Here is a 15,789-nt window from a genome sequence, read left to right as displayed (position 1 = left end):
TGATTGTGACCATACTACTCATAGGCAGCATCTTTTAAAGCGCCTGGAGACACTACAACTACATAATGTTTAAGGAGACTCCAAATGCTGAACATTTCACAGGCCTTAACACCAACTACCTCTAGCTTGGCCCCTACCAATCGCCCTAGCATCACAGTTCTCTGACTTACTGCTCATGCCATACATATTCATTGTCTGATTCATACTTAGCACCCAGCTATGCCACCTCTCACTGTGAGCCTTAACGTGGGATGCTTTTAGTTTTGCTCTTCACTTTTTCAAGCAGCATCAAGGGATACACCCAAAACTCACCAGAAAGATCTTCCATCACAATCTTCTTGTCTTTCCTTGCCTATTTTCCCTCCTGACCCCTCTTTGAACATCACACGCTGTAAATCCTAAGTTCCTTAAAAAAATAGCATTTCTTTACTATGTACCCAAGACAATGAGACGGGTGATTTGCAGCCTTCCATGTTTCTGCTTTTGTTGGGTGATGGTGAGGATGTATGCTGCATGCAGAAGGCCATGGTATGAAGTAATATGAGACATCAAGGCCAGCTGGAATAGTACTGGAGACCCAGCACAGGCTGGAGGAACCAGCCACACTGTATATGAGAATAAGCTAGACCAGTCTAGACACTGAACCATTTGTGGGTTTTGCCTGAGGAATGAAAGCTTCCTGGAAGCTGTCCATCATGCATGCAGGGCAGATGATCAAGTGAACAAGATGCAGGAGCAAAACCAGAGTGATTCAAACTGACTCATGAGATGTCTTACATTTCAAAACTCTAAGAAAACCCTAATATAGTATATGAATTAACAACTACTTAAGTAACATGTCAAAACATAACTGCAAATGGGATCCATCATGAAATTTGAATGTCGTTCACTGTGGTTTCAGAGGTATTAGGACAAGTGATAGATACCCTGTGTTTTTATTAGTGATTCAGGAGTGATGTAGATCAAGCAGTGATAAAATAAAAATCAGCAAAGAGGTAATAATGATAGGGAAGTCACAGGGAAAATTTTATGCTGCTCAACACACTGAATCTACCCAAAACAATTTTGTTTTGTTACATGCAAATGCAAAGTCATACATCTAGCATTGCAGCTACACCTGCAGAACAGAGGGCTGTGAAGTGTTAAGCAGTGTAAAACCTTTACTGGTCATAGAAAACTGACAACAAACACGAACTCTTTACGGAAAGCTATAGGAATAATGTGATCTTCAGATGAAGGAAGCAGAATATTGGTGAGTGCAAAATTCAGAAGCATTTTAACCTCAGTGTTTGGCATCACTAAGGTTGATTCTGCCTACAGTTCCTGTGTCTGTATTTTTAAAAAGAAATAGGGGGAGGGTACAGAAAACAGAAATATCCAAAGGCTAGAAAAAATATTTTATAGTGAGAAACCTAAGATGATTAATCTGATCAGCTTGTCTAAAGACTAAAGGGTGACTTGAATTTAGCGACTCTGTACCTTCTGAAGAAAAAAATACATGACTCTTAACAATGAAAGGCACAACAAAATTCAGTAACTGCAAATTAAAGCAAACAAGCTCACATTATTAACAGTGAAGTGACAGTGTTTTGGGACAGACTTGTAGCTGCATGACTGGCTGCTCGCCTATCCACTACATGGTCTCTGGCTGCAGCCCTGTTTCAGGCTTCATGCCTTTACCTCTTGTAGGACAGAATTCTTCAGCCTTCAGAGAGAGCCCCAGGCTACCATTTCATATTTACTGTATTGTCATTCACTTAAATACATCAAATAAGTTCCCTTTTTGTGACTATGCAATTGGTGATCAGGGTGAATAACCAACTTTCTTAAAACCAACTTGTTATTTAATAGCAGGATGAGCATTCAAAGCAAAACCAAAGTACTTCACACACAATCTACATGCAATGGTTCTTACCAAAGCCTGAACTTCCTATGAAAGTAACCTATTTTAGATATCTCAGTCACTGCTTTTATAGAGTAGCTTCCTGGGTTATTTCCTTCACAGTGATGAGTCTCTTTTTAAACTGTACTGACTCTGAGACTGCTTGTTCCCAGCCTTTTCCTCATTTAGGCACTGTCCGTTACCAATCTTCAATCATGTACAACAGAGAGGCTTATATTATTTCCTGCCTGTTCCTTTGCTTACTTTCAACCACTAAATGGAATCAATATATTTTTAGATCAAACAGCTTCACAACGTTCACTTTTTTTTTCATTTTTGCACAATGTGGCACATAAAACCAGGTGGCTTCTTGAAAAATACTGCTCTCTTCCAACACTGTATTCATTTACAGACAACGGATTTCAAAGTCTGATGCACAAGCTTCTGGGTGAAATGGTGAATTTTCCATTTCTGGAGGCAGGTGGATAACTCCAGCAAGTGACAGCTTCATCTTGGGTGCCAATATTCTCCCCGTACCCACTTTCATCATTCTTAGATCAGGTTCAATGTCTTCACTGTGATGAAGCTCTTATAAAGATTGCTGCCTCCACTGCAAGTGGGATACGGAGCAATAACGAAACTGCTGCAGTTTATCTCCCAGAGGTATAGAAGTGAAAAACCACCACTTACCTAAATAAACTGGGCTGTAAAGTGTGACAGTTCAATAGCAGCTTCATGGGCAGTTCAGCTATTCCTACAGGAAGAAAAATCCAGTCCTGGAGAGCAGAGGAGACCAGACAGATTGGGGCATGACCCCTCACAGGTGTGGTGAGTTAAACTGTCTTGGCTCATCAGAAAGACCCCAACTTCTTCTCAGCCTCTGGGACTAACATGTTCAGCACCCCCGGATTTAAGCTACTGGTACAGATTTCAAGCTCCAAGTTAATAATCTGATGAGGTGCAATGGAATGAATGCAAGTATTTAAATGTATAACCAGCCTTATTAAACTGAATGGGACTACTGTATCCTTAATTTGCATTTTAAAAGTCATTTGATAGTTTTCAGCAGTGTATATCAACATATGTCCACCCCTGCTGATTAAGAACTTTAGAATATGGTGACACTGCAGATACACGTAAACTAGCTTTGGTAACAAAACCTCTCTAATATCAGGCGCATGGAGCTCACTGAAACCACAGAAAGACCCTGCCGTTACAGAGAAGATATTCTGAACGGTGCCTCCAACAGCATGATGCACTGTTAAACAAATTTGCACTGTTAAACAAATAAGAGAAAGCAGCCTGCTTTTCGCTTTATTTTTCCTTGTTTAAGAGTATTTATGTTTTCATTTTATTTTTCTTGTAAAATAATACTTCCAACTTCTAATTTTCCTTTGCCTAGTCATAGACTCATGGATATTAGAGAACAAAAGAGTCATCTACTACACCTCTACAAATAAAGGAAAGTTTCCAACTGTTAATACTTCACAAAGGCATTAGCAATTGCTCTTAAGGTTTGCTCTTTCTTGTACTTTTTTTTTTTTTTTGGCTTATGTACACGGTATGATAAAATAATTGGAAAAGCAACGTGGTGTCTACAGAACGTAAAAATAGCTACTATTTTAACTGAGTGTGGGAAACTGACTTTGGTGGTGTCAGAATCTGGAAGAGTCACCTGTCAGTCAGCTAACCTCAGCGTGCACTGCCTCGATGCGAGCAGACACAGCTCCCCCAGTACTACAGTTCCCAAAGACTTCTCCCTCGCCTGTCATTATCGAAGAGCTATTGTCTTGAATTCAGCAACCAATATTGTAATTCCCATACACACAATGACAGACAAAGTCTGACAGTCATTAATACACATGAGCTCTAAGATTTATCCTCCAGTTGACCTAAATACATCTCTACCTGTTGCGTATCAGGAATCTGACAGTCTCATTCCCTACAACAGTTCCGAGGAGTTGCAAGCAAGTTCAGTCACTCACAACTGCAAATGATTTTCATAACTGTACGACGGAGACAGTCACAGGAGACATCCGTTGTCACACTCCTACTCCACCGTGGGGATTTAAAGAAGAATGAAGAATTTCTGGAAGGGGAAACCTAGACACAAAACCAGCAGGAAACCAGAAACTGAAAATGTAATTGGAGTCGGAGTCTTATTTCAGTTTTCAGTATATGGATTCTTTTTCCTGTGTTATTGGGTCCTGTTTCCCCCCTAAACCATTTTACATTTTAGCTGCACTTTCCTTATCATTCCCCTCCCCTTCATCTTCTGCCCACACATCTGTGGAGGGGGGAGAAATAAAAAAGAAAACACATACAATTATGGAACTAATACAGATTTGTATTTTTAATATTCCAGGACTAAATTTTTGGCCTGGGTAGCTTAAGTAGCAGTTGTGCACCCTATCCTTTGAAAACAGCTGTTTAAGTAGCACAACATTCAGAAAGTCTTTAATGAAGGATGTGAACCCTTAGCTACCAACCACTAGGCTACTAGCTGACATTTCAGCTTCTCATTTTGTAGTTGTTGGAAACAAACCTAAAATAAACATGCATCACCACCAGCTCTAGTCACCTTCCTCATGTCATCCAAATTACAGAAAGCTATAGAATCTGATTTTCTTTAGAACACCTCTGTAATAGTTTGTGGACATCAACTAAAAAAAGGTACTTAGAAGTGTGAGATTCAGTACTCCTGCGTAACAGATGGAGAAATTGAGACAAAGGCAAAATTACTTTTTCAAGATTATACAGCAAGTCAATGGCAGAGTACAATTACAATTCAGAGCCTTCTAGTTTCTAATCCTATAATCCTCTTTCCAAAATCTATTAGCACGACTAAATATGCTATTTCAGCGATGGCCGTGAATGCTCCATTCTTTCGAACGCTCCACCCCAGATATCAAAAACTGACCGTTCAGATGATGACACATGAATAATTTACAGCCATATTAAACATCTGAATTCAAATTACTTCACATCTCAAGTTTCTGACTAGCAGCACTAAACTCAATGGCTTTAATTGTGAAACAATTTTTCCTAATTGTAAGTTGTTGAAATAGGCTGCTGAGTCAGCACTGTATAAAAACTTAAGTCATACGCTAAAAGGGGAGAGGAAAACATAGTAATTTGTGCCCCTCTCTGCTGTATAGTCATCCTATCCCTAAATTTCACTCCCTGTTGCTGAGTGTAGGCTGCAGTTAACAGACATCAGCCTGGCATGAGTAAATCTGTCCCTGAGTCCTACACACTACTGCGTTCAAAAAGTCTGGCCAGAGATTGACTGCTGCTCCTAGCCCCGGCAACTCATACTCACAAGTCTCTCTCTTCACCATCTGACATTGCTCTTGGCAGGCAAGCCCTTGTTTGAACACCTCCACAGCAATGCACCAGCACAATTTGTCTTGTACCAGAGAGCTGCCCTTTTTTCTGACAGAACCAAGGGGCTGGATGAACTGTTTGGGAGGCAGTAAGACCAGCTGCCAATTACCTTTCCTAAAAAAAACCCCTGCAGACCCTCACATGATCCGATGGCCAACTCACTCAATCCACAGCTCAGTCCTTATCCTCCTCCAGGAAAGTGGGTGGGCCTGGAAATCACTGGATTTTCTGGACATACATACACTGTTTAACTTAAAGGTACACTAATAGCTACACTCACAAAGTACCACACCAGTTCACAGCACAGAGGCCTGTTCTTCTGCTGGAACAAAGTAACACAGCACACACCTAGAAATTTGTACCATTAACTCTAGTCTGAGAAGTAGAGCTTTTAAGATCTCCAGTTGCTTAGACTGCTTAACTGGCAAAGCGTGTTAAAGGTGTAAAACTTTTCCAAGAAACTTCTCTGCTTACGTTTTATTTAGCTGCACAATCTACAGGTATTCAGAAAGTAGAAGTTCTTATTTGTGAGTGCCTAAATTTCAACCAAACCTTCTGAAGAACAGCAAGTTTTCCACTACTTCAAGGTTCTTTGGTTTTGAGGAAGCTTTTACGTTTTGGATCAGTCTGTCTCTCTTTAGTTAGATGAAGCTAGCCATTTCTCTCCCACTTCATTGCCATGAACTACTTTGATGCCCCTTAAGATGGATGTGTGTGTTAACTAACCTGCCTCTCTCTCTCCAAAGCCACACTTCCAGTGATGAGTGAAAAGATAAACTGCCCAACACATAGGAACCAGTCAATAACTATTGCCTCTGGGTTGCTTAGCCACAGCTTTCCAGGCTTAGCTTCAAATTGTCCACCAAGCACCTAGTAAAAACCAGATATAATTATAAAAGTTACTGTAATTTTAAAGTTGCAGGATTGTAACTGGGCAGAAAAGTTCTTCAGGACATCATACTATCTGATGTTACAGCAACCTCAAACACAGTGCTCAACCAATTTCACCTCTTCTAAGTTGGGGACACTCTCTCACAGTACTCTGGCAAAATTGAAGCAATAACTTGATAGTTGTCCAAAAGTTTAGTTTGGTAGCTTGTGTTGAGAACTTGTGGTTCACAGAAAGATCGAACACTCCTGCCTCAAGCATAGGAACACCTTTGGGGACTGCAGCAATTTTGGCTGTCTAATTGTAATTCAAGGGTACCAGTCCATTAGTTTGGATTCAATAGTATGCTTGGCTATGTGACCTCTGAAGCATTACTGTTCCCAGTCATTCTCCCCACACCTCTCTCAGGAGAGAGTTGCTTCCAGGGATACAGGGAAAGTTGTATTAAAAATAAAAGAAAAAAGTCTAATTCTAAAGCCTCATTGATTTATGTGAGTAAGCCTGAAATTTTGCAGAAACTCAAGGCAAATTAGCTAGACTCTGAAATTACTATTTTTATCTTCTTTGCTATAGACACCTACACAAACTCCACCCAAAAGGCAGCGATTCCCAGGTATTGACTTTTTATTTGGGTTAAGGTTCAGGAAACTGTAAAATAGTAGGTACACCAGAAACATCAGAGAAGAGGAGCCTAAGAACACTTCTGAATACACTGTGAATGGTCAATATATCATTAAATTACTTTAGACACTAAAACTTAAAAAACTGTTTATTACTTTATACTAATTAAAATACCACCATCTCCCCTCAAGACCCACAATGGTAAGCAGCAAGGGTTATTGCCATTGGCATTACTGAAGCTACGTGGGATTATGTCTGCTGCAACTGAACAGTTAAAAGAAATTTCTACCTCACCTATGAACCAAGACAAAAGCTAGAACATCATCTTTCAGTGTAACTTATTTAATATTATTTGCCACTTAAGAGCCCACCTGAGTTTGAAATTATTGGTTCTGTTATCACAGCTTTCAACATCTAGGGTTTGGGGTTTTTTTAAGAAAGACCATTGTATATGATAATAATGCACAATCAGCAGCATTTATTTTAATTTTGCTTTAATTAAATACAAATGCATCTCAGACTCTGATGATTCACCTTTGCCCTTACTAACCTAACAGTGAGGTGACTGTAAGTAAGGCTTCACGGCTAAGATGACAAGAGGTCCTGAAAGTTAAGGCTTCTCACTTCAGTTCTCAGCATCCATGGCCTGAAGTTACGGCAAGGGCCGTCGAGAATGTAACTCTTTCTATGTTAGCGTTAAGATGAAATATTGTTGCCTACTCCATTTTGCGATTTGTGTCCCCAGCAGCCAGCTCTCAGGAGTCACCGGGCAGCCAGGGAACAGGGAGCGGTGCCAGCGGCAGGGACGTAGAAAGCAGGACTCGAGGCCCGACGGGCGAACACCGCGTTAACTCTCTCCCCTTCGGGGCCCCGCAGCGGCACTCCCAGCCGGGAGAGGCTCCCGGCCGCGGGGCTACAGCTTCCGCTGCTTGTGCCGGGGGTTGGTCTTGCAGCAGACGTACAGCCGGCCCCGCCGCCGGACGATGAAGCAGTCCTTGCAGCGCCTCTTCAACGAGGTTTTCGTCTTCAGCCCGGCGAGGAGCGGCGGCAGCAGCCCGGCCGGAGGCGGGACGGCCAGCAGGCCGCGGGGGACGGCCGCCCTGCACCACAGCGGCGGGGCCCAGCTCACCGGCCCGGGCAGCGCCGCCGCCCGCCACCACGGGGCCAGGGAACAGAAGGGCGAGCGGCCCAGCATGCGGAGCGGCCCAGCGGCGGCCCTGGCCAGGAGGGACAGCATACTCCGCGCCCTGCGGGGACAGCGCACCGGTGAGGACACCCGCCCCACTGCCCTCCTCCTTCTTCTCCCCCCACCTCCACGCCACCAGCCGCCCCCAGCCCCTAAGGGAAGGCGCCAGGCACTGACCAGCACTGCCACCGCCGCTGCTCCCCTCTTCAGACCGCAGCCAGCCGGCCACCCCCTCAGGCGGCCCCGCACATGCGCGCACGCCGCGGCCCGGCGGAAGAGCGTGGGGGCCAGCGAGAGGCGGGGCAAGGGCCGCGGCCGCGTCTGCGTCTGCGCTCGCCCGCCTGCCCGACGCGGGGTCACGTGACGGGCTCAAGATGGCGGCGCCCGGAGCGACCTTCTGCCGCCTGTTGTCGCTGAGCCGCTCCTTGTCATTTCGCCCGGCGGCGGCCGCCGCCGTTCGACCCTACGGCGTGCGGGCCTCCGGTACCGGCGAGCTGGTGACGCACACGGGGCAGGTAAGCGCGCGGGGCCACTGCGGGAGGAGGGCGGTCCGGGGGTCGGTGCTGCCCCTCCGCCGCCCGGGGAGGGTGGGCGCGCCCGGGCCGCGTCTCGAGCAGTGCCGGCGCCTGCGGGAAAAGGCTCCCGGGGCTGCGAGCGGCACGCGGGTGTGTTTCTTAATTTAGTACGCGCTGTGGAAATTAATGCCCTTGGATGATACATAGACAAAAGGTAGGCGCGGTTTCAAAGAAAGAGTTAATGAGGAACAGGGTTATTAGCCATTACCAAGTGTTGTGGTCTGAATCCAACCCTGATACAGCTGAAGAGTTGACAGGTAGGAGGTACCCTTGTGTCAGTGCCTTGTAACTCCATTTTATTTGTTCTTTAATGTAGAAACTGAGCGTGAGGACTAGGGAGGCTTGTGTAGTATCTTGTGGAGATATGAAAGAGGCATGGCTGGTGGAGCTGACATAGGAAGGTTCTCACTGAGGTTACTTGACTCGAACATAAACAAATATGAAACTTGAATTTCCGAGTTTAGTTGACCTTCCAGATGGCAGTGTGGGATCAAGGAACAACATTATAAGTAATAAATCTTATGTTTGCCTCTACGGTCAGAGCTAAGGCTTGTGTTTACTGGCTTTAAACCCCTCCCCCCTTTCTTTTCTACTTTTCAACCTAAAATTTATTTTCCTGTGAGAGAGAAACAGAAACTGCTTTTTCGGTGCAGTACATACTTGTAAGATGATGGCAATACTTGAAGCTCAGGAATCCATTTAAACTACTCTTGACAGTACTGTAAGTCTTTGTGTTCTTTGTTTATGGTCATTGCTTTTTAAATAAGATCAAGTTTATTTTATGCTTTAGGTATATGAAGAACAGGATTACAGGAGAGTTAGATTTGTTGGACGACAAAAGGAGGTAACTCATTCTACTTTTATTCATGGGAGAGGGGGTGGTTTGTGGGGGTTTTTTGTACCTGATTGATGTCCTCGATTTGATTGTCATTAAAAAAAACAACCAACAAACCAACCAAACCCAAAAACCACAACCAAAACCAATCAAAAAAACCAAAACTACCAAAACCAGACTGGTTTGGATTTTGGTGGTTTTTTCACTACAATGAAAATTCTTCTTTTAAGACAGCTTATAGTAGCTTCTGTGTACCTCCCTACTTTTGGCAAATTTGGAAAATTCAAGACTTGCCTTATACCTGTTTAGTGCTTACATTTGGGCTGTGGAAGTTGTAGGCATTTGAGCATCTTAAACATGGACTGATTTTTGTTTTAAGTATGTGTTTTAAGAAAATTTTAGGTAAGTTTTAATGTCATTTGAGTTCAGAAAAATCACATAATTAAATGCTCTTCTGAGTTGTGCATCTATATATCTGTTTCAATGTGTGTTTTGAAGCTTAATTTGCTTCTGCATAGTTAAAAATCTTGATCTTTACCCAAACTGAGTTTTTAATGAGGCCATTTCATTTCCAGAGCTTGGAAAGCATTTGCTGAAACAGTGATGTAACAAATAAAACTACAATTTAGAGTATTCTGAAATAACGAAGCCTCAAAGGCAAAGTCTAGTAACACCAGCATCAGTCAGGTGTACTACTGTGATGTGGAATTGTAAGTCCTTTAACACAAAGTTCTCTCTAACGATTGAGCAGCACAGCTCCATGAGGGATCTACTGGCCTTTGGGAGAGAAAAAGAGATTGCTTCAGCTTAACTGTATTCCTCAATGCCTGAGCATCTGATTAGTGCCTTAATGCTATAAATGTGTATGTATAGCAGAGGCATTAAATATAAGGTGTGCTAGATTTTTATATGTAGTTGTGTATAATTATTCCCATCTTAAATTAACCTGAACTAATTATGCTGATTTCTGAGTTTTCCTGTTGAGTTTACCACATTGTATCACGGATACAGTTTAACTCACGCTGTGTGGCAAAAATGGGGATTCTACATGGGAAATAGTTAAATGAAAATGTCATTTAAAATGCTGAAGTAGTTTACTTCTGGGAGGATAGTGGCAAAGTAGGTCTCTCCCAAATGCAATGCCTGGTTTTTTGCTACTTATGTAACTTTGAAGGAAATGCTCCTTAAGCCTAATTCTCCATAGGCCACTGGTGCCTGTGATGTGCCTTTGCCAGCAGCTGATTTCAGACTCTCGGTGGTGAGGAACACTCAGGGTTTTGAGTTGGGCCCAGTTCCTGCTTCTCCAGCAAAAGACAAGCTTTAAGTCTGCTGAGCAAGGTTTAATGCTAGGTTTTAATTGTGAAATTGGAACAAAATTTACATGTTAAACACTAAAATGATCCTCATCTGTGCTTATTAACGGGGTCTCTCTCTAGGGGCTTTGCCATTATTCCCCAGAGGGTTTCAGCTGCTAGTATTAGGGTTTCACAGCTGTGTCTGTAGTCCGAATGTTGTCTTGTTTCTGAAACTAAAGCTAGCCTGTGAAGTTGGTGACTTTACTTTCTCTGTTGCTTCTTCTCTTTGCCTTCAGTATGCTCTGGGTGGTCGAGCCTGGCTTGTGATCAGCCCATTCCAGCCTCGGCATCTTTCTTGTCTAGGGACACAGTCTCTGGACGCAGGTGCCCTTGGTGAGGACATCTGGGCCCACGCCTGGGTGCTGCATGTGGCCTCCCTGGGTGGTGGCCAGGCCCGGGGCCGCGGCCCAGAGTATGTGGCTGTTGTCCCCTCTGTTCTGCCAGCCTAATTGTTAATGAAATCCATGTGTTTTAGCTAAAATCATTGTTCTCTGCGCTGGATGTGCAGAACTGGGGTATTGGTGCTGTTTGGCAAGGAGCCTAAAGCAAGTAGCTGTGAGAAAACTGAGCATGGCAACTGTTAAACTGCATCTGCTGCAGCCTGACTAGGGTCATCCTGCCCTCGTACAATCCCTAAGGTATCACAGGACCTGTTTCAAAACCACCGTTCCCACTTTGGCTCTACCCTTTCTGTTGGGCTGGTGCAGCAGCTGAAGCCGCAAGGCTCAGCTCAGCCTCAGAGCTGGTCCGGTTTAAATATAACCTCCTGCCATCCCTCTGGATCTTTGGACCTGGGTCATTTCCAAGTTTGGTTTTATCTCTTGGCCTCCCAGGCCATGTACTGGCACAGGTGAATAGGTGAAAAGAAGCAGCAATGGGATTGTCAAACTGGCACTACGGCCAGGAAGAAAATTGCTCATTGAATTATGCATTGGGCAAGGAGCATTTGGATGTGCTGAGGCAAATGGCTCCTCCCCGCTAACTACTGCTGTGCTTTAATTGAAGGGACACAATGTAACTGAAACCATTTCTTTTTTTCCCCTCACAGTTTTTCTCAGTCTCTTTTTTTTTTCTGACATGTTTTCCGTGAGAATTCCTAGTCTCTCTTGTTTAGTAGGCTGAACCACAGACAAGTCATAGCTGTACAGTGGATGAGAGGTTCTTGCTTCCCCCCTCTCCCCACAAATACCTTTGTGGTTTAAGAAATGTTGGGAAGAGTGGAGTTCTGCTTCTGATCTTGAAGCAGAGGTGCATCATAGTGCTGTCTCCCTCCTTCTTTAGCATGAAATGAAGGATGCACAATTTTGAGCATTATTAAAAGCAGCAGTAAAAATCCTTGCAGCTTGGCAAAGATTGCATGTGACTTGCGGACACAGGCCCCAAGCAGTGAGGTTCTTGATGTTGCCTATTTGCTTCGATATCAAAAGTTAATTATCCGTTAACTTTATCTAGCTATCATCTTTACCTAAAGAAAATCTGGTTGTTGGCAAAACTGATTCTTCCACTGCTGTACCAAAAATGCAAATTTTGGGGAGACTTGATTGGACGCTTGGTGAAAGATCCTAAGTTGTTGTGTACTAGAACTATATAAAAATACCATTGTAGTTCTTAGGGATTCATTTAACAGACACTTAGCTGTCTTTTTCCTAAGAATCTCATTAAGGTACCGGCATGTTTATGAACCTTATACACAGAGCAGTAGATAGTGCCTTCTTTGGGTGTGCATATTATTTTATATTTTTGCGTGTATAACGTCATCTTTGAAAAAGCTGGCCCCTCCTGGAGCATGTTTAGCTGAGGGGTAGGGGTGGTTATCTGCTCAGTGCTGGCTTGGAGCAGGGTGGAAGAGGCTGGTGTGGATGAGGGAGGAAAGCGCTCTGGCTGGGTGTCGTAGGTCCTGCTGAGGCACAACTTGCTGGGTCCCAGGCCTGTCCAGAGGTGGATATGTTTGCCAGGCCACGTAGACGTGCTCTAGGAAAAAGCCGTACTTGTCAGTGATGTGCGTATTCAGGAAGTGTGTACAAGATGGATTTACAGAGCGGCATAGTGATGTTTAGAGGTTTTTCTTTTTTCTAATACTGATCAGTTTGCCTTTCTGACTGTTGCTATGCACTATGTTCATGTTATCCTGAGGCTCCTGTGTAGTGATAGAATAAGGTGCATAGCGAGAGGCTCTAAATTACCAGCAGTTGTTTTATCTCACTCCTGACCTTACTTGTCCCACCATTATTTCTGAGTTTATCAGCAGTGAGTCTTTTGCAATTTTATCATGGAATCACTAAGCACAATACAGAGGCAGTGTCAGTTAAATATCTTCTGTTCTTGGCTGCTTGTTCCTGCTCACCTCTTTGCTGAATCTGCTTAGGTCATGTCGTAAACCTGACCGCTGACGGGGCCTGTGTATCAGGGGAAGGGGATTACTTTTGCAGTTTAACATGCTTAGTTCACTGATCTGGCTTATAGCATAGCCCAAGAGTTGGTGGGAGGAGGTGGGAGGAAACCTATGCAGGAACTTCTCAAGATGGCTGTAGTGGAACAGCTTGGGGAGGCAGTAAATAGCAATTGCTTTCTGTCTGAGTGGGGAAGGTATCTGAAAGTTTCCTTTTTTTCTTACAGGTGAACAAGAATTTTGCAATTGATTTGATAGCAGAGCAGCCTGTGAGTGAAGTTGAAAGCAGAGTGATATCATGTGATGGTGGTGGTGGAGCTTTGGGACATCCTAAAGTATACATAAACTTGGTAATATCTTTGTTCTGCGTATAGCATGTTTTGCCTGTAAATTCTTGTTTATAAGATTATCTACTTTTTGGCATGTTAGTTTAACAAAGTAAGAGGAGTAACCACCTGAGGTGCTCATTTTATTTGGTGTCTAATGTAAAATTAAAATTTCTACACGGAAGAGTTATAGGGCTTCCATTTGAAGTTACAGAAATTTCTTTTTGAAATTTTGATTTCTTTGATAGGACAATAATATTTTTTAAAAAAAAAGAAATTAACTGAAGTAATATGTGCAAGCAATGCCTTGAGAGCAAAAAATAACATGCTTGCTGTGTTTTGAGACACTTACTCTAATTATTTAAATGCCACTGTGTAGATTGAGGATACATTTGCAATATTCTTAGGAATATGCAGCTTATTTTGAATCTCACAAGTTCAACGAAAAAAAGAGAAAAACCAAAACAAACCCCTCTTTCAGTCTTTGGGAATCTTGGTAGTTCTGAAGATTGAACACTTCAATCATGGTCAGAGAATCAGTGAAGAACAAATGTTGTCTTATTCTCTTATTGACAGTAGTGATAGTTTCCAGTGTATTCTTACTCTAGAGAGTAAAACCATTGAGGCTACTTTCGTATGACCTTGGTGGGATCCATGATGACCTGTTGCTTAGGTACTGTTCTCAGGCAGGCCCTGACTGCAGGCGTCTTAAAATCTTTGCCTGCTCACCTAAACTTTGACATTTGCTTAAAACCCAAAAGAATGGTGGGGGAGAGCTGGTCTTTAGCATCAGTGTTGTTGTAGCTCCTAACTATAACCACAAGCATTTCTACTGTGAACAAAGTAAGAACTTTGTAATGATTCATTTTACGTTATTCAAAGTCAAATGCTTGTAACACTCAGGAAGCTTGTGTTCTTCAGTCTTAAGTTAACTTCTGTAGCACACTGCTTATCTGTGTTTATGTTGATTTGTTTGACCTGTGCCATGTTCTTCTTGGAGTGCTTTAGTTTTTGTGAATTTTGAGGTCTTTTGGTGTTAACAATCAAATTACAAGACGTTTGTGGTTTAGTTCTTGAAAGCTAATGTCTGCAAACAGAGAAAGGTATTAGAGCAGCTTGTTTCCCCTGGCCCTCACAACTGAAATCCAGGCTTTTGGGGGTGGAGTGTAGTCTGGATTTTTCACTTCTAATCCTGTATTAAAGAAGGGGAACCATGAGTTTACTTTGTTTCATGACTGCAAATAGTTACGTTGCTAAATAACAGAAGATTCTTGAGTGTTTATCTAACTGTCTTGTCTTCTGTCATGTTAGGAAGGACTGCAACAATAGCTTGCAGTCAGTCACACTTCTAAATTTTAAAAAACATATGTATCTTTTGGAGAGAAGAATAAAATTTTACACAGTAGTAACTGTTACTTTTCTCCAAAATGTTTTCTTTCAGAATTTCTCCCAGAATCCTACTGAAATTTCCTCCTTCGTGCAACTAACTCTGTCAACTTACGTTACTGGCCAAAATTCCTGTATAGATATAACTTGGAAATGCCAAATCCTATTCTGTACTAAAATAATTGTGAAATTATCTTTTCAGAACATTGGAACAGATGCGACCGAACTGACTTAAGATATCCAGTTCGGTGAGAGAATCCTTCATTGCTGAAGAGATATCACTTGGCTTGACTTTAAAATTACATTGTTGAGATTAGGCCTGGTAGTTAAAAGGCTGGCAGAAGGGAAGCTGTGTAGGATACACAAATCAAGCATGAACCTCATACCATTGTTCTTACTTCCAGTGTTTCAAAGAAGATTGAACTCCGTACTTCAGCTATATTGATCCATTTTAAGATGGCATATGTAAATAAGAGAAAATTTGTAATTTCTAAAAGTTTTATAAAGTGAAACTAGCAGCTGTTTTATTTTTATATTTTTGCAGGACAAAGATACAAAGACCGGAACATGTGGCTACTGTGGACTTCAGTTTAAACAGAAGCATCACTGAAAGATGATGCCTGCGTGCTTGCAGATTTCTGTTCAGATGTTAACATTTAACTATAAATAAACAACGTATTTAGAAACCCAAGATCAGCATTTGTGTTTATCTTAACTATGGAAAGTCCAGTCTGCACCTTTTTAAAACCTAGCTTATCAAGTATTTGAGAGCTGAATGGTATTACAATGTCTGCTTTGTACTTAATTTGGTTTTCATGGAATAAATGTCCTGCCTTCTTTGGCAGACTTCTCGCAGGCTTGGAGTTGGCCCTTGGCTGCAGCATAGGTTTGTTTTGTACTGGATAGATTTGTGTTCTTTTAAACACTGAATGGGATATAAATGTTTACTGGGGGATTA

At 42.5% G+C, this 15,789-nt stretch overlaps 1 protein-coding gene across 1 annotated transcript; it reads left to right on the top strand.

Moving 5' to 3' along the window:
* Nucleotides 1-8,339: 8,339 nt before the first annotated feature.
* Nucleotides 8,340-15,522, top strand: NDUFS6 (NADH:ubiquinone oxidoreductase subunit S6). The gene is made up of 4 exons (XM_059815721.1): nucleotides 8,340-8,480; nucleotides 9,331-9,384; nucleotides 13,347-13,469; nucleotides 15,376-15,522. Exons 1-4 carry the CDS (start codon nucleotides 8,340-8,342, stop codon nucleotides 15,439-15,441), a joined length of 384 nt encoding a protein of 127 aa, XP_059671704.1. The 3' UTR covers nucleotides 15,442-15,522.
* Nucleotides 15,523-15,789: the final 267 nt, after the last annotated feature.

The sequence above is a fragment of the Gavia stellata genome, chromosome 3, assembly GCF_030936135.1.
Source record: "Gavia stellata isolate bGavSte3 chromosome 3, bGavSte3.hap2, whole genome shotgun sequence".
In the NCBI taxonomy this organism is placed as follows: Eukaryota; Metazoa; Chordata; class Aves; order Gaviiformes; family Gaviidae; genus Gavia; species Gavia stellata.
The sequence above is the reverse complement of the archived record's forward strand: the minus strand, read 5'-3'. Positions and strand labels throughout refer to the sequence as shown.